Source organism: Leptodactylus fuscus, chromosome 3 (assembly GCF_031893055.1).
Source record: "Leptodactylus fuscus isolate aLepFus1 chromosome 3, aLepFus1.hap2, whole genome shotgun sequence".
In the NCBI taxonomy this organism is placed as follows: Eukaryota; Metazoa; Chordata; class Amphibia; order Anura; family Leptodactylidae; genus Leptodactylus; species Leptodactylus fuscus.
In genome coordinates, this window is record NC_134267.1 from 39,002,280 (window position 1) to 39,017,893 (window position 15,614).

Below are 15,614 nucleotides of genomic sequence, written 5' to 3' on the forward strand. Positions count from 1 at the left end.
TCGCAGCTTCCCGCTCCGGAGTAGGCCCAAATGAATGGGCCTAGTCCGGAAGGATTGTCTTGACGAGGACGTGCCGCGAGCGGGAACAAACTGCGGGTGGAAAAAAGATCTCTACCGCTCTACATAGACCTCTATTGTGAGGGGGCGGATTGTGAGGTGGATTTTGCGCCGAAATCCGCCCCCTCTTGCCCCATGTGAACTAGCCCTTACATCTCCAGACTCACCTTAACTATCAGCCATTTATGAAGGAGATGGAGTCAGAGGATGGTCAGATATTGACAGGATGGACACCTAAAGGGGATGCTAGAGAGATAGTTTTGTGTCATCCGGTGGAGAGTCATTTTGCATAATTTTTTTCCGGTATCATTGCCTTAAAGGGGACCTTTCACCCCCTCCACAAACTCCAGTTCTTACCCTTTGTTAATAAGCATCGTTCCACTGTTTCCAAAACAGTTGGGATTTTCTCTCTAGCCCCCACCATTCCTGAGCAACAACCACAGTAAGCTTCGATATTCGATGAGCTGTTTAAGCTCTGCAATGTCATAAGGGTGGTGTCAGGCAGGGGGCGTGACTCAGAGCTCCAATCAGAGGCGGCCAGTGTCAGTGCTTAGACTAACACCCCTTGTCTGGTCCGGACTGACCCTGAGCCTAAATAGCACATCAGACATCAAAACTTAAAGTATTGATTGCTCAGGAATAGTGGGGGCTAGAGAAAAAATTCCCACTGCGCCAGAATCAGTGGAGCGGAGCTTATTAATTGATGTTAAGAGCTGGACTTTTTGGAGGTGGTGAAAGGTCCTCTTTAAAGACTGGATCTCCATGAGAAATATATCAAAGTCTTAGTAAGTAAACCAAACCTATTGATTTTAAGGAGTCTATAGGATGCCCTGATAAAGGGAGGCTCGTCGGTGCCCCTGTACCCACAAAATGACCCCTTGAACCCCCAGTTTGTGGGATTGCCTGGATTTCATGGCACTTGGTATGAATGAGTTCGTGCTAAGGACATTCTGGCGACTGTGACTTTTGTATATCTGTATAAGTGTGAACAGAACCATGCAAAACAACTTCATTATTAAACTTTTTTGTTTTTTAATCTGAAGTTTTCCAAATGAACTAATCTTCCTTTCAGAGCTGTGATTTTAGGTGGCATCTACACATCCAGTACAATGGTTCTTTATGACATTTAGTATCTGACATTTCATGCTCATTATTATAAGGTCGCTTATGGTCTGATGTCATTTGCAGTTCTTACGAGTTATCAGCTTTCAGCTGAGCTGGATCTCTTTTCCTTTCTTGTCTCATTTAACCATAAAAATTCTAAAAGATTTTACCTTCAGTTTTGATAAAATATTGAAAAATGTAAAAGCTCCAAATTCGATAACCTTCTCGCAGATAATTACATCGCGTAAGATTGTGAAGAATGAGGCAAGAAAACATATTGGATGACATTACCTTTGGTACGATGCCATAACGTATACTGTTGATGAGAGAACATTCCAAGACTTGGCCTTCCTATAATGAAGAATAAGAAGATTGGCAATAAATCAGTCTTTTGGAAGGCTGTATTCACACTGAGTAACGCTGGCGTTTTTTTGTGCTTATTTTTGCACATAGCGCCGCGTTAACGCCACGTAGCGCCGCGTATACACCGCGTTAACGCCGGGCAACGCCACCGCAAAATAGCGCCGCGTTAACGCGGGGTACACGTGGCGTTAACGCGGCGCTATGTGCAAAAATAAGCACAAAAAACGCCAGCGTTACTCAGTGTGAATACAGCCGAAGATCTTTTCATCAGTCTACCTGCATATCCAATGCACCCCTCCCTATTCTACAGGGATACAAAGGGCAGAATGGCATGGGATATACAAAGCGTAGGTAGAATGATGCACATTCTATAAAGGGGATGCTTAGTTTAGAAAGCCCATTTTCGTACACTGTACCACTGAAATCCGTTCAAGATTCACCCTGGAGTATCTATCCTGCTGGACAGGCAAATATTTTTTTTCTTGCTGTTTTGATTTATTTTCTGTATACCTGCAACCCTATCAATAACCCAGTGTCAGTTACAACTATCTGCTGGCCTGGTTTCCATGAAACAGACACATGTCCTTTGACCACAGTAAAGGTGATCCCTAGTAAATCTCTCTCTTGTTATTGTAAGCGATAATGGCCATACTGTTTTTATATCTAGTCTCACCAAAACAGTTATGATTAGGAAATTGCTGAATAAAATGTTGACACGTTACCGTTTCATTGGAAATTCTAAGCTATCCAATGGAAAGATTATGGTTTAATATTACATACCTTTCCTTCACTTTTCCAAGTGAGAAAGAAGCCAAACTCATCCACTTTAAAGAGGCAATTTGGTTCAAAAACAAATGATTCCTAAAAAAAGAGAGAATGCTTAGATTAAATATAAATATGTTATATATTGTATCTATCTATCTATCTATCTATCTATCTATCTATCTATCGTCTATCTATCTATCTACCTATCTCCTATCTATCTATCTATCTATCTATCTATCTATCTATCTCCTATCTATCTATCTATCTATCTATCTATCGCCTATCTATCTATCTATCTATCTATCTCCTATCTATCTATCTATCTATCTATCTATCTATCGCCTATCTATCTATCTATCTATCTATCTATCTATCTATCTCCTATCTATCTATCTATCTATCTATCTATCGCCTATCTATCTATCTATCTATCTATCTCCTATCTATCTATCTATCTATCTATCTATCTATCTATCTATCTATCTCCTATCTATCTATCTATCTATCTATCTATCTATCGCCTATCTATCTATCTATCTATCTATCTATCTATCTCCTATCTATCTATCTATCTATCTATCTATCTATCGCCTATCTATCTATCTATCTATCTATCTATCTATCTCCTCTCTATCTATCTTCTATCTATCTATCTATCTATCTATCTATCTATCGCCTATCTATCTATCTATCTATCTATCTATCATCTATCTATCTATCTATCTATCTATCTATCTATCTATCGCCTATCTATCTATCTATCTATTTATCATCTATCTATCACCTATCTATCTATCTATCTATCTATCGCCTATCTATCTATCTATTTATCTATCATCTATCTATATATATATATATATATATATATATATATATATATATATATATATCTCACCTATCTATCTATCTATCTATCTATCTATCTATCTATCTATCTCCTCTCTATCTATCTTCTATCTATCTATCTATCTATCTATCATCTATCTATCTATCTATCTATCTATCTATCTATCTATCGCCTATTTATCTATTTATCTCCTATCTATCTATCTATCTATCTATCTATCTATCTATCTATCGCCTATCTATCTATCTATCTACCTATCTATCTATCATCTATCTATCTCCTATCTATCTATCTATCTATCTATCTATCTATCTATCTATCGCCTATCTATCTATCTATCTATCTATCTATCATCTATCTATATATATATATCGCCTATCTATCTATCTATCTATCTATCTATCTATCTATCTATCTATCGTCTATCTATCTCCTATCTATCTATCTCCTATCTATCTATCTATCTATCTATCTATCTATCGCCTATCTATCTATCATCTATCTATCTATCGTCTATCTATCTATCATCTATCTATCTATCGTCTATCTATCTATCTATCTATCTATCTATCTATCTATCTATCTATCGTCTATCTATCTATCGATCTATCTCCTATCTATCTATCTCCTATCTATCTATCTATCTATCTATCTATCTATCTATCTATCTATCGCCTATCTATCTATTTATCTCCTATCTATCTATCTATCTATCTATCTATCGCCTATCTATCTATCTATCTATCTATCTATCTATCTATCATCTATCTATCTCCTATCTATCTATCTATCTATCTATCTATCGCCTATCTATCTATCTATCTATCTATCTATCTATCTATCTATCTATCTATCTATCTATCATCTATCTATCTATCTATCATCTATCTATGTATATATCGCCTATCTATCTCCTATCTATCTATCTATCTATCTATCTATCTCCTATCTATCTATCTATCTATCTATCTATCATCTATCTATCTATCTATCGATCGTCTATCTATCTATCTATCTATCTATCTATCTATCTCCTATCTATCTATCTATCTTCTATCTATCTATCTATCTATCTATCTATCTATCTATCTATCTCCTATCTATCTATCTATCTATCTATCTATCTATCTATCTATCTATCTATTCTGTCCCATTCCTTGTAGTTTTGCAATGTAGCTGTATATCTGTAGCAAGTCTACCACAATACAGGATATGTTACAGTATAGGATCAGGATAAACTATCTCTAGCCACATCCATAAGTCCATAGATAAGCGCACCTGTTTTCCAATTTTCAGACAGAATCCTCCTTACAGCCCTGTCCTCATTACAGATTTGTCTTAGTAACAGCAATAAGCCATTCCGTCTCTTACCTCTTCATATCTGTCAAACATAGCTCCATCTTGCATGAAAGAAGGAACAGGCTTCTGCCAATTGAATTCATATGGTTTGGCCATGTTTATTTTACAGGAGTCTGGAAGATATAACACACAGACATATGGTGTCATCCAATTATAATGGATACACAGAATACACAGAATAGTTTTTTTGTCGCTAATCCATGTTCAAAAATTGTGCACTGGTTATACCTTATAGTCTCTAAGGGACAAACTGCTGGGGTCTAAAAAATTTTACAATTTTTTTGGCACCACTGACTTTATAATCCCAAAACAGATGTCTGCAGATGATCCCTCACTCTTCTGATGGAGTTTAGACAATAGTATGAGTCAAGGAGTCCCAAAAATAAACCAAAGATTAAAATATATAAAATTTGCCAAATTTGCAGAAAAAACACTCACAATTAAAATATACGGTATGCAACAAGCGAAAAAACAAAACAAAATCTATTCGTAACACAAAATTCTCAATAAATTTGGCGCTATTTACCCCTACAAATTATTTGAACTGTCAAAGAGTCTCAAAACAATTAATGAGCATAAAATAAATCAATAATTAGAATTTATTAAAATTTGACAAATATGTTGTTATATATTGGGCACAAAAGCCAAACACAATTTAAATATATACAACGCAAGAAGTAAAATCCTATTCATAACAGAAAATTCTCTATAAATTATATGAATTGACAAAAGTGGGTCAACAAGTCCCAAAACAATAAGTGCAGAATAAATCAATAATTCTAATTTATGAAATTTGCCAAATTTGAACAAAAAAATACTCACATTTAAAATATATACAACCAGCGGAAGAAAAAAACAAAAAAAAAAAACAAAGAAAATTCTCAACAAATTTGGTGCTCTTTACCCCTACAAATTATTCTTATGCAGATTTTTCCCTATCAGTATGTCTTTTGAGTATGGGAGGAAACCCGCGCAAGCACAGGGAGAACATACAAACTCCTTGCAGATGTTTTGTCCTTAGCAGGATTCGAACCCAGGACTCCAGCGCTGCAATGCTTCAGTGCTAACCACTGAGCCATCGTGTTGCCCCCCACCCAGCGCCGCACCTCCCATGAGGCGACCTGAAGCGACCGCTTCAGGCGGCGCTATGCCAGGGCCCCGGGGAGGGCGGCATTTTTGCTTACCTGAGCCAGTCCAGGACTGGCTTAGCGTCACCAAGCGGTGGATTGCGGAGGCCCTGTAGATGCAGCGCTGCTCCAGCGGCCTCCCCTCACGCTAAGGCAGAGAGCAGGTCCTCTCCCTGCCTGCTAACGCCACTCCGCCACGCCCCCTTCGTTTCTCCCCGCCTCCTCCGCTCCGCCCCCTTTCTGTCGTCTGCCTCGGGCGGCGAAAAAGCTAGGTTCACCCCTGCCCCCACCCCTACAAATTATTTGAACTGGCAAAGGTGTGTCAAAGAGTCTCAAAATAATTAATGAGCACAAAATAAATTGATAATTAGAATTGATAAAATTTGCCAAATTTGTTGTCGTATATTGGGCACAAAAAACAAACACTAAATATATACAACGCAAGAAGTAAAATCCTATTCGTAACACAAAATTCTCTATAAATTATATGAATTGACAAAGTTGGGTCAAAGAGCGTCAAAACAATTAATGAGCACAAAATAAATCGATAATTATAATTGATAAAATTTGTAAAAATTTGCCAAATGTGTTTTTTGTAAATGAGGTAGAAAAAACACTCACAATTAAAATAAATACAACTAGCGAAAGAAATTAAACCCTATAAAAAGTTCTCCTGATTTGTCAGACCACATGTTTGTAGCCAGTTACATGGTTAATATGCAGCGATTTCATATTTATGTTAGGACACATCCTGGCAACCAGCATTGGTTTCTTGAAAGCTGCCTCTCTCATAAATCAAAGTAAAGCCTGTGCCACCATAAATCCCGTCTTAATTAGTTTACGTCTGTGGGCGGATGGAGAGATGCATTAGAGAACATTTCCCTTTAAACAGCTTCCTTGCGTGACCTCCTGGCTTAGCGAAAAGTGGGAGCGCCATTTTCACTTTCAGCTTAATGTGCAAAATAGTTAATGATTTTGAGAAATTATTTATTTTGCTTTTTTTTTTCCCGTTTGGCTGACAGAATTACATTTGCACATTCATAGTGATATAACACTGTTGAGTTCCTCAAGTGGAGAAAAAAAAAAAAAATGTCACCGAAAAAATTTGGGAAAATTAATTGGGAAAACAAAAAATTGGGTTGAAAGTAACAAAGTAACAGCCAATGGAATAAAGAATATGGGGGGGGTATATATCATACTGGTGCCAGAATTTTTTTTTTCGGGGGAGAAGTAAAAAGCAAGCCCCAGTACTGAATGATGTCTCCAATGACTGACAGCAGGCAGAAATATTAAAAATGAGGAGAAATTAAAGTATATGAAAAATATTCAAGTAAATTAGAAAGTGGCCTCAGTCTCAATTCAACAGATCTCCTTGCACGAAAATAGTAATTTCCAAGAAATGACAGATGTAATGCGGTAACTGATAAGACACAGTATAATGTGGAATGCAGAACAGAATGGCCGTGGCCTGCGAGTCTTCGCCATATACCGTGAAGCGAGTAACCGCACCATCACCCTCTACCCAGCTCCTGAATATTATTCGCAGCACTAATGATGTTTCTGCACGCTTGGCCTAATTATGTGACCTTATCTAGCCTGAGATGTTGAAACGGGGGGCCTTGGAGGAGATGCCAAATTACAGTTCTATGCCAGGGCACAGATTGAATTATTCATTAATTGCATCCTTAAATGACATGGATGTTTATAAGCGTCAATATAGTTTGAAAGTGTCATTGACTTAGTCTTTACTCAAACAGATACGGACCTGTGTTTATATGGTAGGTCCACATTCAGGTGGAGATCAGTGTTTACATGGTAGGTCCACCTTCAGGCGGAGAGCAGTGTTTACATGGTGTGTCCACCTTCAGGAGGAAATCGGTGTTTACATGGTAGGTCCACCTTCAGGCGGAGATCAGTGTTTACATGGTAGGTCCACCTTCATGCAGAGATCAATGTTTACATGGTAGGTCCACCTGCAGGTGGAGATCAGTGTTTACATGGTAGGTCCACCTGCAGGTGGAGATCAGTGTTTACATGGTGGGTCTACCTTCAGGCGGAGATCAGTGTTTACATGGTAGGTCCACCTTCAGGCGGAGATCAGTGTTTACATGGTAGGTTCACCTTCAGGTGGAGATCAGTGTTTACATGGTAGGTTCACCTTCAGGTGGAGATCAGTGTTTACATGGTAGGTCCACCTTCAGGCGGAGATCAGTGTTTACATGGTGGGTCTACCTTCAGGCGGAGATCAGTGTTTACATGGTAGGTCCACCTTCAGGCGGAGATCAGTGTTTACATGGTAGGTTCACCTTCAGGTGGAGATCAGTGTTTACATGGTAGGTTCACCTTCAGGTGGAGATCAGTGTTTACATGGTAGGTCCACCTTCAGGCGGAGATCAGTGTTTACATGGTAGGTCCACCTTCAGGTGGAGATCAGTGTTTACATGGTAGGTCCACCTTCAGGTGGAGATCAGTGTTTACATAGTAGGTCCCCCTTCAGGCAGAGATCAGTGTTTACGTGGTGGGTTTACCATCAGATAGTAAACAGTGGCTACATGGTAGGTCTACCTTCAAGCAGGGGACCAGTATTTACATGGTGGGTACTAGTACAGACAGTGATCAGGGTTTGCATGGTAGGTCCACCTTCAGACAGGGGACCAGTGTTTATGTGGTAGGTCCACCTTCCAGCATGGAAGCAGTGTTAATATGATAGGCATACCTTCAATCAGGGATTCAGTATTTACCTGGTAGGCCCACCTTCCAGCATGGAAGTAGTGTTGACATGGTGGACCCTCCTTCAAGCAGAGATCAGAGTTTACATGGAAGGTTCACCTTCAGGCACTGAACAGTGCTTACATAGTGAGTCCATTAATGGTGAATGGGGGAACCCTGTCACATTATTACATGTATTCTCCCATACTTCAGTGACCCTTGGTTGATACTGCCTGTAATATACCAGTGTGTCTGCCAATGTGACTCAGCCTAAATTATGCTAAAAAGAAATTATATAATATTTGCACTTGTCCATATTTAGAACATAATACGCTTATTGTTAGACTTTGTGGTTAAATATAGTTTATTAACAGAAACATAAAAGTCTTTCTTTCTATAACTTGCAACAAAATAAAGTTTGCTCTTTTTTTTTGTAATCCCAAATTCCTGCGCCTTACAGAACCTAAAATAGCCGACTTATGCGACTGTCTCTAAATGGGGAAAGTCTGGTTGGGGACAAGAATAACATTGCAATATTGTAAGGATCTAATACATCGAAATAACACAATCACATTCTACTAATGTAAACCTATATGAGACGGCCTGTGAGCAAATTTTACTATACATATAGATAACACTGAAGCCTTTGTACGTGGAGACAAAAACACTGACAAAACCAACATAAAGAAATATGTGTCAGGAATTGACATATGACATATAATATAATAGACTACTCAGTTACAGAGAAGCAAAAATGTAATTTTCAAGTATTTGAACCTGGAACCCTGACAACGTCTTGTTACAAAACAATAGGCGACATCGGAAAGAGACCAATAAACATCATGGTGCAATATTACATGTCTGCTATAAATATGTCCAGTCCGGCGGATGACTCACTGTTAGATGGTACAGGTTTATTCGCGACACTTGATAGTGGATGGTTTATTCTCATTAATCATATGACTCACTGCGACTCCGACCTTTCGCTGGCCGCGTCTATTCATTTTAGGATTGAACATGTCCCAATATAAACAAGATTGGGAATTAACAATATAAAAATCAATGGCTGTATACTGTATATATCAAGCTGGTTAGATATGTGCCGGTTACTCGGTTAACTGGTAATGAAATTCTGAGATATTACATTATAGTAGTGTATTAGGGGTCATTCACACTGAGTAAAGTGGCGCTGATTCTGCCACGATAATTCGCGGCAGAATCAGCGCTGATAAAAAGAATCTTTTGGAGTTCAATGGGTTCCGTCTTCTGCGCAGAACACATTGAAATCAATGTGTTAAAAAGCCTCCCATTGACTTCAATGTATTCTGCGTGGAAGACGGAACCCATTGAGTCTTTTTTATCAACGCTGATTTTGCTACGAGTTATCATGGCAGAATCAGCGCTACTTTAATCCGTGTGAATGACCCTATATATATATATATATATATATATATATATATATATATATATATATATATGCGCATTAGCACAATCCAAAATCTGATCTCACACTCTTCGGCTTCCATTAAACCTATAGGGAAACCGTTGGGCGTTTCCGGAGCTATAATTAACATTCAGTGATTTCCAAAAACTCAATGGTTTTGGAAGTTGCCGTATTCTCGCTGCAGATATTTTTTCTGCAATGTGTGTATGGGATTCGCTAGAGAGCTGCAATTTTAGTTGTACGCAGCATTTACACCTTGTGGGGCCCCGGCCTAACTCCAAGTTTTGGGCTCTCACAAATGAGTGTAGTGTCTCTGCTTGGTGACTGCTAAAGAATATATTAAATACAATACATCAACAGACCGTAAAGGGAAAAGATGGTGGGAAAAAGTGGACTGAAATCACTATAGGCCGCCTGTACACGATGGTAGTGGTTTCACCGTGTGCAAATACGGATCCACAATCTGAAAAAAACATGTCCATATATCATCTGCTAAGGCCTGGTTCACATCTGTTCAAGGGCTTCCATTCGGGGAAAGCTTAGGAAACTCGTGGAGCCCATAGACTATAATGGGGTCCATGTGGTTTCCGCTCGGTTTTGGCACGAAAAATGCGGAGAGAAAAGTGCTACTTGCATTTTTCATCCCGAGAAGGGAATGGAATGGCCTGAACGCAGATGTGGACCAGGACTAACACGGATCTATAAAAACACCCCCTACCCCTAAACCTGTCTGCACCGCAAATGCAAGCAAAAATAGGACACGCTTTGTAATTTGTTCATGGGTACGGGGCCATAGAAATGAATGGGTCCACATTTACAGATAAACCTATGGCTGTGTGCTTGAGGTCTTAATGTGACTGCAGGAATAGACAATAATGCACACATTGCATCTGTTTTACAACCCATTTTCTATCATATACAGTCCTGCTGACATTATGTAACATCGACATTACCAGCTATTAGCTGACAGTTACTAAAAGCTCACCTAAAAGCTGACATGTCTGTTCCTCCATAAATAATGGTAATGTTGGATGTACGTGTTGCATGCCTTCTTTGCACCCATGCAGGAAATATACAGCGACCCTGATTTACTACTAGTTAGTGTAAGAGATGTGTCACATTTACGCCAATGTCTAATGGTATCCGCAACAGTAAATTTTGGCCAATGTGAACTGATAATTCTGTATCAATCGCCCATATCAAATAAAATCAATAGATCTGACTAAAAATCCCGGTTTCCATGTCGCCCGGCACATCTATCTATCTATCTATCTATCTATCTATCTATCTATCTATTATCTATCTATTATCTATCTATCTATCTACAGTATCTATCTATCTATCTATCTATCTATCTATCTATCTATCTCCTATCTATCTATCTATCTATCTATCTATCTATCTATCTCCTATCTATTATCTATCTATCTATCTATCTATCTCCTATCTATCTATCTATCTATCTATCTATCTATCTATCTATCTCCTATCTATCTATCTATCTATCTATCTCCTATCTATCTATCTATCTATCTATCTATCTATCTATCTCCTATCTATCTATCTATCTATCTATCTATCTATCATCTATCTATCTATCTATCTATCTATCTATCGTGTTTCTAAGTTATGTAAATTTTAATAAACGTACATTTTCAATGTTCTATATCTGGAGTAAGGAAATCTCTGAGAGTGCCAGCGTTTGTTGCTATTACTATATGCCAATAGGCTAGAAAATTGGATAAATAGCAATTTACTAATGAAATTTGCCAAGAAATGGTAGTCATCTGCCGGCAGATCTCCCTTTAATAGGCCTCTATCCAATACATTACATAAAGGAGAAAAGGTCAGCCACTCCGATCAGTGTGAATAGTATCTGGCAAGCGATGACTTTCCTGCCGTATAAGAAACGTTCCTTTTATCGGAGATGTTGTAGAATATCTTCCATGAATCGGCCCCATTGTTTCCAGGATCTCAGATGTCTGAGAAATGTGAGTGCCGGCAGCAGACATTCAGGAATGTAGTTGGTATCATCTGATTATATAACATTCACAAAAATAGTAACTTTCTCCAACACGTGGTGTAGGAAAGAAAAATTGATTTTTTTACATGGCCATCTATGGTATGTGGCTCGCTCCTCAGTCCTTACTTAGGATTAGAACGATTAGATTTTTTTTGATGGAGATATAATCTCTTAAAGAAGACCTTTCATCAGATTGGGCACAGCCAGTTCTATATACTGCTGGAAAGCTGACAGTGCTCTGAATTCAGCGCACTGTCGGCTTTCCCGATCTGTGCCCTGGGTAAAGAGCTATCGGTGCTGGTACCGTAGCGCTTTACAGTCAGAAGGGTGTTTCTGACAGACTGACAGGTACATCCTTCTCTACAGCAGCACCTATAGCGCTGTACAGTGTGAGTGGGGACATCCTATGTGCAGGACATGCTATGGCCACATGTGCTTCTGACAGGATAAGTCTCATCCAAACACAAGGGTGTCCCAGGAATATCTCCGAGGATTGCAACACCTGCTTAGCCTTAGCTCCGGCATGCCTGGTCGCCAGATTTATCACCAATGGACAACTATGGCACCAACTGGGATGCCACCTTCAACAATCTACAAGTCTGTAGGATCTACAGGCCCACCTGCAACATCTATGGACATATGTGCCGCAGGACAAGACCCCATACAGAACCTGTTTTACTCCATGCCCACCCGTATCTTATCTTGTATCTAGACTAGACTAGGCCCACCAGGGTACTAGACTCTCCTTTCAATCGTATAGTTCTTCCCAGGAAACTTCTCCTTTTGCAGTGATATTGTAATCCCTTACATATATCACCATTACATTCACACAGAGAAAGTTTCATTCCATTCCAATACTACTTGGTGTTGGATTTTTTTTCGAGTGTTTCATTTGTCATGAACAGTGTCCAGATGATAAAAGGAGTCCTGACCCTTCAAAACTGCGAACAATGATTGATGGGTGAAGAGTAAAGCCGCTTACAAACACCTCGGCTGATGGTGTCGCTACTTGCATTGCCATGGAATGTAATCTCCTGGTGGTGCGATCACAAGTGTCACAATGGCTGTCCCTGTCCCGAGCCAAGAAATAATAGAGAGAGGCGAAATAATAATAGAAATAATAGAGAGAGGCGAGCAACCCCAAAATAAATGTAAAATAAACTATGAGTGCTGGAATGTCCTATGAGAAAATATATAGGATGGAAAAACCAAAAATAACATGCAGAAAATACTGAACATCCCAAAAATGATCCTCTGTATTATATCTTAATAGTTAGGGTGCATGCCAGTAGGAGAATGGATTAAGACTGGCGTAAGAAATGCAAGTCTTAATAAATCCCCCCCCCAGTATATATATATGGGGAGAGGGTGTAATGGTCCTTAACCCGTTTCTGCCTAGAGTTCCATTATTGGAACGGCAGCCTCATAGAACACAACTCAAAAATGTCAAACTCGGGCATAAATGGGTTAATGTATTAAAGGAATCCCAAGCTCTTTAGCATAGTCAGCATAACCCAAAACGAGACGTACAACCATATAATATATGGTATCTGCTGTATGGCAAAGAGACAAAATAACTTTCTAGAAACATTCAGGTCAGTAATACAACCTGTAAGACGTCTCTAAGAACCCACCGGCCGCACACTTGTCAGCACTCCATAAATTTCCACATGCAGACATCATTAAGATGTTAGGAAAACCCCCGTAATCTCCCAATAAAGCCCCGGTTTTATTTTGTTTTATTAAAATGAGATTGAGCGTAATAACTTTACATACCTGTGAAATCCAGAGATTATTTCAGAGACTGAAATAATCCTCTAAATAGTTAAGGAAGATTCTGTAATCTAAATTTAATTAAAGTTCACAGCTGGCACTCCGAAAGGAAAACACTGGCACATTAGATGCAATATCAAGCGAGTAAATTAAAGTTTATGCTGCACAAAAATAGAAGGCAATTTTATACGGTCACACATATTCCTCGCATTTCGTGCACTCAGACGCACGTCGTAGAACTTTACCTACTATAGTCACTGTGACGGTAGATTGTAAAATACGATATTCGGAGACCTTGAGAACTGTTAGTAGTGTATAGGTTTGTTATATTTTAGGGGTGAACCCCCGTCATTGAGATGACAGAATATGCCACATTTGCTAGGTGTCGTAATATTCAATGTATATTTTCCTATAGTGAACCCTTCCCCTCTCACAGCACGTCCACTTTCTATGTCTGACTTATTGATACACGTTATACTTTCCATGTTATAGATGACTCTAGGTTCACGCCATCTGCACTTGGGTTTCTGTTCTTCAGGTCCGTTCGAGGACCCAGAAAACAGTAACTCAATCAAATTGAAAAGCGGTTTCTTTTTTTTCTTACTTATATAGCGCCATCCTATTCTGCAGCGCTTTACCGACATTGTCAATCATTGTCCCAGATAGGGCTCATAATCTACATTCCCTAACAGTATGTCTTTGGAGTGCAGGAGGAAACCGGACACGTCAAGAACATACAAACTCCATGCAGATATTGTCCTTGGTTAGATTCAAACTTAGGACTCCAACGCTGCAAGGTTACAGGGCTAAGATGAAAACAGGGAACAAACCACTGACCCCTGATGCTGACTATACTAATACATGAAGGGACAGCACAAAGAACTTTCTAATCAACTTTTTACTCTTAGGCCAGTGACAATAATAAGGGGACATCCACTACAGCTAGGCCAGTGACAAGGAGACAACCTCTACACCTAAGACAGTGACCAGGGGACATCCTCTACACCTAGGCCAATGACAGTGACAAGGGGACATCCTCTACATCTGGAGGACGTACAACACACGCCGGATGACGTGGCCAGGTTAGCTCAGGCCCGCACCCGGCGTATGCCGATGACGTCTTACTGCGTCTCAGCACAGGCGGCGTCATCACGCCCCCTGCACTGAGACGCAGGAGCAGCCGCGGGAGAAGATGAGTAGTGGCGGCAGCGGGAGCAGCAGCGCGAGGTCGGTAAGAATGAGAACTTAATGTTTGTTTGTCCCCGGGTCTGCTCACTGCCGACATTCGCGTCACCTTATTCTATAGGCCGCGGAGGCCGGCAGTGAGTAGGCCCAAGCGCCAGCCGCGATCCCACTTTTCAGACCCCCAAGGATAATAATCGGAGCCCCAGGGGAGGTGAGAGAAAATAATAAACAGTTTTTCTCACCTCTCCGGGATCCGATGTTACTCCTAGCCGGCTTCAGGTCTATATGGTAAAATCCTGGATGTCACGTGGTCTGGGATATTACTATATAGGCCCAAAGCCTTATGGTAGCAGTAGCAGCCTGTTGCCATACAGGCCCAAAGACTGTGCTAGCAATAACAGGCTATTACTACTACCTCAGGCTTTGGGCCTATATGGTAATATCCCAGACCACGTGACATCTGGGATATTACAATATAGGCCTGAAGCCGGCTAGGATTAACATGAGCACAAACAGAATGTCATGCATTTCCCCCCCTCGGCTTATACTCGAGTCAATAAGTTTTCCCCGTTTTTTGTGGTAAAATTAGGGGGGTCGGCTTATATTCGGGTCGACTTATACTCAAGTATATACGGTACATCAAACAGATTTGATTAAAAACTAGTTAGACCTCCCAGGAATGTAATGTCTGCTGTAAACACACACAGACCGCGGGACGACTACTGCTATTACAAATGGAGAGACATTCTTCCTGAATGCGCAGGCTAGACATGTACCTTAGATTTGTTGTAATCTCTGTACAAATGGGGCAAATACCGTATTTATCCCTGATCCACCAATATCACCCCAATTACATAA

General features: G+C 39.7%; 1 protein-coding gene across 5 annotated transcripts in view; it reads right to left on the reverse strand.

The window, feature by feature from the left end:
• The window catches only part of PLCB4 (phospholipase C beta 4), a 206,581-nt gene that overhangs the window by 96,228 nt on the left and 94,739 nt on the right, over positions 1 to 15,614 (reverse strand). For all 5 annotated transcript variants that reach the window (XM_075267402.1, XM_075267399.1, XM_075267403.1 and 2 more), the window contains exons 4-6: positions 4,508 to 4,608; positions 2,305 to 2,385; positions 1,453 to 1,512 (exon numbers count right to left, since the gene is read on the reverse strand). In XM_075267402.1, the coding sequence (XP_075123503.1) occupies positions 1,453 to 1,512; positions 2,305 to 2,385; positions 4,508 to 4,591 (225 nt within the window). In that variant the 5' untranslated portion in view covers positions 4,592 to 4,608. The remainder of the gene's footprint in view (positions 1 to 1,452; positions 1,513 to 2,304; positions 2,386 to 4,507; positions 4,609 to 15,614) is intronic.